The sequence below is a fragment of the Perca fluviatilis genome, chromosome 16 (assembly GCF_010015445.1).
Source record: "Perca fluviatilis chromosome 16, GENO_Pfluv_1.0, whole genome shotgun sequence".
NCBI lineage: Eukaryota > Metazoa > Chordata > Actinopteri > Perciformes > Percidae > Perca > Perca fluviatilis.
In genome coordinates, this window is record NC_053127.1 from 35,140,700 (window position 1) to 35,150,714 (window position 10,015).

General features: G+C 40.7%; 1 protein-coding gene across 9 annotated transcripts in view; it reads right to left on the reverse strand.

Annotated features, from left to right (window-relative positions):
* Positions 1–886: 886 nt before the first annotated feature.
* Positions 887–10,015, reverse strand: part of LOC120544521 (CLOCK-interacting pacemaker-like) — a 13,945-nt gene continuing 4,816 nt past the window's right edge. For 2 of the 9 annotated variants that reach the window (XM_039778333.1, XM_039778332.1), the window contains exons 2-6: positions 9,221–9,314; positions 9,024–9,112; positions 7,898–8,105; positions 5,266–5,447; positions 887–3,849 (exon numbers count right to left, since the gene is read on the reverse strand). In XM_039778333.1, coding sequence (XP_039634267.1) covers positions 2,668–3,849; positions 5,266–5,447; positions 7,898–8,105; positions 9,024–9,112; positions 9,221–9,242 — 1,683 coding nt within the window. In that variant the 5' untranslated portion in view covers positions 9,243–9,314 and the 3' untranslated portion in view covers positions 887–2,667. Of the gene's footprint in view, positions 3,850–5,265; positions 5,448–7,897; positions 8,106–8,302; positions 9,315–10,015 lie in introns of those variants that run through there. The other 7 variants (XM_039778330.1, XM_039778329.1, XM_039778337.1 and 4 more) reach the window with 6 other exon arrangements.

The following is a 10,015-nucleotide window of genomic DNA, read 5'->3' on the forward strand; positions in this document are numbered from 1 at the left end:
CACTTCCGGAGTCTTCAGCTGATTTTTTTAAACGTTATTACGGTGCATAACTTACTGGAACAAAACTGAGCAACGTGTTGTTGCTGGTGACAAAACTACTGATTATATATATTTATTACATGACTCGCTTATATTCTAATGTACAATGCGGTCTGTTATTTTCTTGATAACAGACCGTTGCTAAGTATAACCATTAGAAGTTCTTTGGTATAACACACCGTTGCCATGCATTGCAGAGCGTTGCCATGGACGCAGTTCTGTTCCCTCTGGAGGAGAGCTATCAATAAAGCCGCTAGAAAAAGATTGGCGTCGGGGTCCTGATCACCCCGTCGTTGTTGTATTCGCTATAACAACGCTCTACGTGATCCCTTACGTACATTGAAGCGATACTGGCGTTGTCTGATTCTGTGAATGAATGCCCGCATTGCATCTTGGGACATCGGCTTTGAATGCGCCCAGCTCGGCTCATTTCGTAGCCTACTGTTCTGTCTTATTTACTGTAATATTTCACCGGTAATAAGACCGAAATTATATTATTAAAATAAAGAAATGCATACCATGATAACAGCTAAATACATGTTGAAAGATGTAGCGTTATAGTTTTAAAAATATCAATAAACAACAAAGCAATCCAGCTTCCCTGGTCGAAATAGACCGAAATAATAACATTAAAAGAAATACATATAAACCGTGATAAGATCTGGTGAATAAATGTTGATTAAAACAGCGGTTATTGGGCTAAAAATACCAATAATATCAAAGCTGTATCCAGCTTCTCTGCTGCAGCCCGACTGGCAGAAAGTTTCATGCTGTGATTACGTAAGATGCTTCTCATTGAAATACATTAGTATAAAAAACGTGACCCCAACACGTAAATCTTCAAAATAACGTGAGGGTATCACGTTCTAATAGATTTAATTTCGTAATGCCATCACGAACTGACGTGAGACTGGGTTGACTAACCAACACAGAGCAACAAGCGTGCTGTGGGTCTGAATGTGGATTACCAGAAGCAACAGAGATGGAGACCAATGCTGCAGGAGGGAGTGTAGGTACAGTAAGTTTGGCTACTTCAGAATATTATATTATTATGGAGCGGCTGGCTCTGACGATTTATTCATTTTTTTCATTTTTATAAATCTATGTTTTGGTGCAAAAAAAGCATGGGAGTTTACGTTCACCATCAGTGGGGCTATCAAAAGTGCGTGTTCTTTCCGTGCGTCAAAAGTTCTATCTGCAGTTTGCAATGCTGATTTGTCTCGTGGTGGCAAGGGCCCTAACACACAACATTGCCGCTGTTAAGACATTTGCATGAAGGAATCTACAGACAGCAGCCAAAATGCAGCAATTTCAGGTAAGGCAAAGGAAGGACAGTCACAGCAAAAAACTTGTGTTAACCAGACGTTGTTTACTTCATTAATGTATTTACTGTGTTAATGGAGGATGGGAGTAGGATTCAGTTCGGTTTGGGGTTCCGCAGAACCTTAACCAGTGAGTTGTGTATTCGGCCCGAACCCAAAAAATCTGGGTTCGGTGCATCCCTAGGATTTTTACAATGTCACTGGTTTTCAGTTTCAACTTTCTGTAACTGTTTTGGCATAGAGAGGAGGGGCTTGAGGGGAGGGACAAAGAGGGCGCGGTTTACAGATAATTTGCATACTGGCGAGAGTCCGCACCGCCACAGGAATCCTCACAGATGTGTTATAACCACATATCTAGAATGGCTTCCACAAGTTCACCTGGAACCTCCAAATCTTAAGTAAATCTGTTTATCTCTGCCATTTTTTTCGTTTAGAAGCAGGCTGGTTTAGTGTTAACTTTTAATGTAAGCTGTGCTGTTTTGGTAGAGTTTAGCACACATCAGCTAACTTGTGGCTAATTGTAGCTAAGTCTCCCACTGGGGATGTCAATCTGTCTTCTATAATCTAGTATTTATAGTAACAGTAATTCTTGTCCTTTAGAAGTCCTAAGGCCAGTGTTATTTCTGGTGCACAAGGCTTGACTCGCTTGCATCTTTAATTAGCTCCATCATGGATGTATTAAGAGAAAACGAGCTCCGCTCTCTCTACCTGACTAACACTGGCATGGAACCATAATGCCCCTCCCCCATAACTCTCCTCCAATCACAAGTATAGCTGCTGACTGACAGGTTTCTAGGCAAATCACACACTCACTAACAGGCATATTTCTCTATAAGCATGTTTCAGTTGTCTGACTGCTTCTGATAAGATATTGGACACATTGGACATCCATTGCTGACTGTGAATGTGAGCACCTGAATGACAGCCCTGTCCACAAAAGGCAAAAATACAGATGAAAAATAGACACCTGGAATCAGCAAATCCCTGACTAACAGTATGAAAATAGATCAATCATGTTCAACTTTAAACTATGTGTGTAAATATGAAAATCATCATTTCAACTAGCCATATTCTGTTTTACTTTGGCATTTTGCACAATTCAAACAAAACTCATGCTCTCCTGTATTGCTAGGTCCACATGTTACCCTACCAGTCATTACAGATCCAGGAAGCTAGAGGAGATAGTTATTGTGTGCTGAACTTTCTGGCAACATAGTGAGATCACTTAAGTCCTGGTCCATGACTACTTTTCTGCATCACTGTTTAGGTACAGACCTGGGAAAATAAACAGACAGGGAGGTGGACATTAGATCCAGAAGCATGTGCATGGATCTGTGTCTGGCGAGGGGGCAAACAGTGGAGAGGGTGGTGATGTTCCATCAGCTATGTTGTGTAAAGACCCCGCCTGCAGTGGGTTGTTGTATGTCTTGATGATTTCAATGTTGTTTTCTGTGTCTTTGTCATTCTCACCTCTAGTATTGGTCTGTTGGTTGCTACTGAGCACTGTCAGTTGATTTAAGTCTAAGTTTGGGTAGCAGCCTGACTTAGTCATGGCCAGGAGGACTTTGTCAAGGCTATCTGAACCTTTGTTGCACCCGTTCCGGCTGGCCTGGGCTACCTGGCACAGGAAATGAGTGTGCTGATGAAGCTGGGAAATTTCTCTCTCGGTGGCGGCGTTCTGCTTCAGCAGCTCCTTGGTGCGTAGTGTGATGGCCAGCAGGCCTGACTGGTTCAAGATCTCAGCTGTGTTGAGGAAACGTCGATGGTGTGCGGGTGAGCTGCCTGGAGCCAGTTGACATGGGCTGTGAGCCGTGGAGGAAGAGGGAGATGAAGAGGGAAGAGAGAAGGTTGGGGGGGAGTTGGAGGAAGAAGGTGGAGAGACGGAGGGTGAGCCTGCGCTGTCAGAGCCCGAGCTTTGTTGGCACTGGTGGGCCATGTGCTGGGTGGTTGAGGAGGCATGGCTGGGCAGCAGGCAGTGAGATGAACTGGGGAAAGAGCTGTGCCCTCCTCTGCCTTTACACTGGCAGTTGGGATGGACCCTACCATTATTCTGATGCTTCTGTGGCTTCCGGAGGCGACTGGTGGTAGGTACAGACTCTCTCTTCTCTTCCTCAATGTTCTCTTCCTCTATGCACACTCTCTTGCTCTGGCTTTGGCCTTCACTTCCACTCTTAACCCCCTCCACCCTTGTGGCACCCTTTCCCTCATGGCTCTCCTTACTGGGATGGGGGGCGATGCGAGGGTAAGAATTCAGGATGGGCAGGTATGAGTCCTTGCTGCTGTGGTTCTGGCTGCTGCGGCTGTGTCCTCTCTTTACTTGAACTTGTGGTGCAGCTAGACTGGATGAATGAGTCGAGGTAGAGGAGAAAGTAGCAGGTATTGTTGGCTGTTGGATCAGTAAGAGCTGGCTGGGCGCTGTAGCATTGGTAAGGCTGTGCCAACCTCCACCCCACGCCAGGGGACCATGCAGAAGCTCCTCCGGTCTAGACTGTACCACCAGGGGGATGTGAGCAGCAAAGACCAGAGTAAAAAAAGAGCAAAAGATGGGAAGGAGGTTAAAGTCACAAAGAGATAGGCAGTAGGACACAAAAATAACTGAAGCAAAAAGACCTAGAGAAAAATAGTAACCAGATGATGTAAATAGAGGTAAATAAGTCAATAGAGGTAAATGTTGTATTAAGTACAAAAGCAAAACATGCCTTGTTTTCCTGTAAAAACTGCTTTTTTGTTTACTGATGTTTATTGCCATGATTGGAGTTTGGCTTTGGTTTTTTTTCTCACCTGTTGGAAGATTCAACTAAGTGCAAAAAGTACTGTGATATTTGACAATTTATATCAACTTCACAAGGTTAAGATATGTCAATGTGTTTATAGCTTATTTCCTCTGCTCCAAGTGACCAAAATATTGGTTAATGCTGCTTTAGAAATATTTACAAAGTACTGTATTAGAGCTTAAACAAATGCACTGATTAGTCAATCAACTATTTTGATAATCTAGTAATTGTTTAAATCTTTTTTTAAGAAGAAATAGGATAAAAATAAGATAATTTGTCTTTCTCTGCTTCTCTCTTCCTTGGGTTTTGTTAGTCAAACAAAACAAGACAATTAAAGAAGTCCCCTTGCCTCTCATTGTTTTCTGACATTAATTAGACCAATTCATTAATTATCTAAATCCTCAACAGCTATTTCTCAAAGAGTGGTCCAGGATTGGATTTGGCAAAATGTCATGTTTTTAATTTAAAATTCAAAACAGTGTTTCTCAAACTGTCTGCCAGAGACAACAAAGCCTAATAGTGAGGAGCATAGATATGTTGTGTCATTGGCATCTCAAATGATCAGCGTGGCATTTGAAGGAAATACAGAGGAATAAAGTTTACGGTTATTGTCAACTGGCAAGATGGATCGATGGCTTAAGAAAGACATGGCTTCCCTTATATCTGAGCATGAGCAGCACTTTCCCCATTGAGATTGCAACAGAGACAATGAGTGAATTAGCTATTTGTAAAATGTAATTTAATTTGGCTGTAATTTGTAAAATACTGTTGAAGTAGTTTGGGGGATATTTTTGGCAGTATTTTGGTTGTGAAGTTAAGCAGTTATTAACTCCATATTTTGAAATGACATTTGTTATTATACAGTAGTTATACATAGTATATATAGTGGCTTTCAAAAAAGATTCCGATGCCTATTAGTTAAAAAATACCAATTAAAAAGAGATTTACTGTTGAACTGTCAACAATTAATAAAAATACACTATTAAGATACACTTTAAAAAAAAGTACTGGCTGGCGACTGAATATACTTCCAAACAGAATTAACCATTCATTGATACATTGTATTTGAATATTTGTTTATGATGCAACAAAGTAGAAAAAGCAAGTTGTTACATAACTGAATTTCTCACCAGCTTGACCACCAGATTTTTGATGACGTAACAGGGGGTGAGCTCCTCATAAGGAGGCATATTGTGGCCTGCAGTATTCACACTGGTGTTGTTGTTCAAGCTTTTGCTGTTTTCCCTGTGAGGTTTGCTCACACTGCTGCGCTGGTCATCTACATCAGTCTGAACAGAGTCTGAACCAGCCTCTGGGGGAGAGGGGGAACCAAGAGTAAGAGAAGATAGAGAGGATACAAACACAAATACACAGATCTTTTTTGCATTGTTTTCCCATGGAAAGGAATTGTTAACATCATAACTGGGAGATCAGTGAGGTTCTCTTCATACAGCCATGGTATCAATAGGATGAGAATGTTTGATTCCAATGCTTTACCACCCTGACTTAAATACAACTCCAAAGAAAACATAGAAAATGTGTCATTTGCTAGTATACACTTGGTAAATTCACAAAAAAAATGTATATATATATATATATATATATATATATATATATATAATCAAGTATTATGTTTCTGTGAATACTTTTAACGTGAATTAAATTCTGAAAGAAAAGTATTCATGGAGTCTGTGTCCACCAACAAATTCTCCAAACCATACGACGATATCGGCCGTTTGTTCCTCCCCTATAATACAGGAACATTTCATAAATTAGTGGCCTTAGCAGTGGCAGGTAATACAGCCTTATATCTAAACCAGAGAACATAACGGCCGCAGTTTTAAAGTTGCGAAATGGTCGCAGTTTGGCACCAATATTTAGGGGTAAAGTGGGCCAGAATGATCCGGAACAGCGTTCCGGCACCTTCAATTAACTGGTAAATTAATTTATTTGGCAGTTTCATACATCAGTTTTTCTCGTTTGTTTAAATTAATACCAAATTTCTATTCCAGTGTTTCCTCTATTCACTCTCAGCAGCCCCCCGCCGTGAGTCAGTTGAACAGGTGAAGATCACGTTGTTGGTAGGCTACCAGTTACAAACAGGCTTATTAGTGATCGTCTCGGTAACATGCTGCAGATCCGGTGTTTTTAGCTGAGCTGTACAGAGAATATTCGGTTAAAACAGATCGGTGATGCTGTTCTGCATCATTGTTCTCCGTGAAGGTAGCTGGAAGTGAATGTAGCCCCGGTGTGTTTTATGTGGACTGACTGTGTCGGAAATAGCCTTTGTAATGTGGTAACTTAGAAGGCAATTGTGCCTTGTGTGCTCTGATTAATTTGGCAGTTATCACATCAGTCATAAGGTACAACACAAGCAGCTGTAACATGCAGAAGTTCTCTGATGATACTGCCATTGTTAAGCGGGTATCAACACCAGCAAGACAAAGGAGATGGTGGTTGACTTCCGCAGGAGGCCGCCCGTCACTACTTCAGTGAGCATCCAGGGTGTTGACATCAAAATGGTGGAGACATACAAATACCTGGTTGTTCACCCTAACAATAAACTGGACTGGTCCAAAAACACAGACGTCCTGTACAACAAGGGTCAAAGCCATCTCCACCTGCTGAAGAGGCTGAGGTCCTTAAGTGTGTGCAGGACTCTGTTAAAAACAGGTCTGTAATATTTTATGCAGTAGCCTGCTGGGGAGCTGGGAGCACAGAGAGGGACAGGAAAAGACTCAACAAACTGCTGAAGAGGGCTAGCTCTATACTGGTCTGCCCTCTGGACACCTGAAGGAGGTGGGGGAGAGGAGGATGTCAGCCAAGCTGGCATCAATCATTGGTAACACCTCTCTCCCCCTGCACGAGACTGTGAGTTCTCTGAGCAGCTCCTTCAGCAGCAGACTGTTGCACCCTCAGGGAAGGCAGGAGCGCTACCACAGGTCCTTTATTCCAGCAGCAGTCAGACTCCATCACTTCACTATATTCTGCCCTATGGATATTTATTTATTTATTACTCTGTGTCACCTCCTACTGTACAATATGGCATTTATCTTCATCCGCACCTTATCTCATCTGTATATCTCTGTATATACAGTATACTGTCTGTTTATATAAAGGTGTTTATAGTGTAAATATTATTACTATTATTATTATAACTAATTCTATTTTTTTCTCTTCTATTTCTTGTAATACTTTTTGTATATTTTTTCCAATGTCTATTTAATGTGTATTTGTGTTATTATGATGTATGTGAATTTTTCTTTTGAGCTGAGCTGCTGTAAAAAGGGAATTTCCCCAGTGTGGGCTTAATAAAGTCTTATCTTTAGTTTGAATGAAAACTCAACTCCTGGCTGTTTTGGAAGAAGGAAATAACAAGAGTAACACATTAACTAGAAGTGAATTGTTGTTTTTTTCACTTCTTAATTGAGAATACAGCTATACAAACAAACAAGGCACATTAACAAATTCACTTCAAAAACAGAGCTTTTGCCTCAGGAAAACAATAGAAACAGGAGCATATACATTAAAATTATAAATAAAAAATTATAAAAGAAATAAAAAAGGCAATTTTCCAATTTTGGTGTGGTGTAAGCAAGCTCTTATACTTCTTCACCTTTCTTCCTGCTTTGCTCCTGTCATAACTACTGCGGCTACTATAAATGGAAATATAGGTCTTAATTGCTGCTTAAACAAAAAACATGGGCGTTTTTCAGGTGAGGACAGTCTCATGGCCACACATCAAAATGGGCCTTTGCTCACCTGAGTATCCTGAGTCTTTTTCGGCGTCCTTCTCTGAGTCATAGCGCAGCATGCGGTTGCTCATGTCACCCATTCCAGATTGTTCCCTGTGGGTGCCACCCTGGGATGCCCGCAGGGTGGCACTGTTACTCTTATCCTTGGCAGTCTTTGAGGTGCTCCAGGCAGCCCGCTCCCCAAAGTGACCCTGTTTTTCTGGCATTCCAATGCTCTAAAATGAAAGTAAAGATACAACTATTTACAGCATTGAATGTTAAAGACATGTAGATTGTTAGCTTATTTGTTTTATTTTTATACTGCAGGGTTAACCAGGTTGAGGCTAAGGATTTTTCCACAAGCACAAAACATCAGAATCGTTATAACACAATTAAAACAACAGAACTGCACTGTACCCGGCTTACAGTTTACCTTTTGTCCCGCTGAAATGACCGTGACCTCATGGTAGAAATGGGGACTCGACTTTGAGACTTAGGCTGAATCCCATTTCTCTGTCTTACCCCTTCCCCTACACCTTCGTCTTACCCCTTCCCCTTCCCCCTTTGTCTTAGCCCTTGTCCTTCGAAACAGAGTGGTAAGGGCTAGGTGTGAAAACATACCCCTATGAAAAAGAGACACCACTTGGTTACAGTTACGCCATCATACATCGTCGCTAACTGGCTGCTACATCACCAGAGGCGACAAGTATTGATCACAAACTTCCAAGATACTGTCTGCAAGTGTGTGCATATCGATTGAGTGGGTTTTGAAAATAGTGTCATATGCATGTATATATTTTATAGTTCTTTCATGTTCACATTGGTGGTGGTGATGCAGATGCAGATGTTCTTATCTGTGTACTACTTAGGTCTGTTTGCAATAAATATTTGTATACACACTGCATGATGTGTGGTATATCTGTTTCAGTTATCACTGTTTCTCTGTCATTGATGTTCAGAAACACTTTCTTTGTTAACAAATATCTGTCTTTATTGCCCAATAAACATAACAGGCAAAAACATTATATAAAAATATATTATATTACAGAAACATTATCAACTATTAGAACCATAAATTACATGTCACACACATAAAAAAGGCACTCAAATGCATAAAACTCAAAAAAGACACACAAGACCACAAACATACACACTACTAGTCTGAAATTCCAAACCACAGTCTGATGCCTGTTGGCCAGTAACCTTTCCCTCCAACCCCATTCCTTTCGTTGTCCTGTGTGTCCTGTATCATAACCAAGAACAATGTACAGGTGCATGAAGAGGAATGAATTACAAATGATTACAATAATACAGTACCAATGAATGGCTACAACATGAACGCATGACTCACTCCCATAGTTGCTTTGCAGCATATTTTGATTTTAGAAACTTCTGCTCGTTTTCAGCCCGAAAGTGGATCAGCTGTCGGCTTTCCTCCGGCGTCCCTGTGTGATACAGGACAGTAAATGTAAAGCATGTATCGATGTCTCCAAAGCAAGTAGTGTTATGCACTGATATCAAACGAAATTTGCTGATAATGGAGTTTAGTTAAAACTGTAGACATGCATAGAGTCCATTCTAAGCTAACGTTACCGGTATTCTACAATAAATTAACCTTCACTACACTGATGCGAACGTTAGCACCCAAAGAAATGAATCAAACTAAACTACATCAACATGGCAATAGTACTTTACTACATCAGAGCTATTTTTTATACATCCATGTAACGATGCACGTCCGTGTTTGGCGGTGGCGTCAGTAATAATCAGCACTTTTATTTCAGACAGCAGCAGAAAGCTCCACTGTGCATCAGAATGCTCGAGGACATGTAACGTTAAGTTAGCTTGTGTGGATGCTAACGCATTACTTGATCCTAACTACCTAATACCTAACTACTGAAAAGCTATTTGATTCAGGAACAGCAACTCGTTTGAAAAGTAATTAACCCTCATGCCCTCTTTGGTCATTTTTGTACGTTTTTCTCAAGTTTTTTTTTTCATTTTGTGATCATTTTTGCTGTGTTACTTCTTATGGCATGAAATTTTGTAGGAATCCTTCTTTTCAGTCAAATTTTTTAAATCCAGTGTTTTTTACTCTTACATGTCTTTTATACTTAAATGATTAATTTTGTACCCTCTGGACACC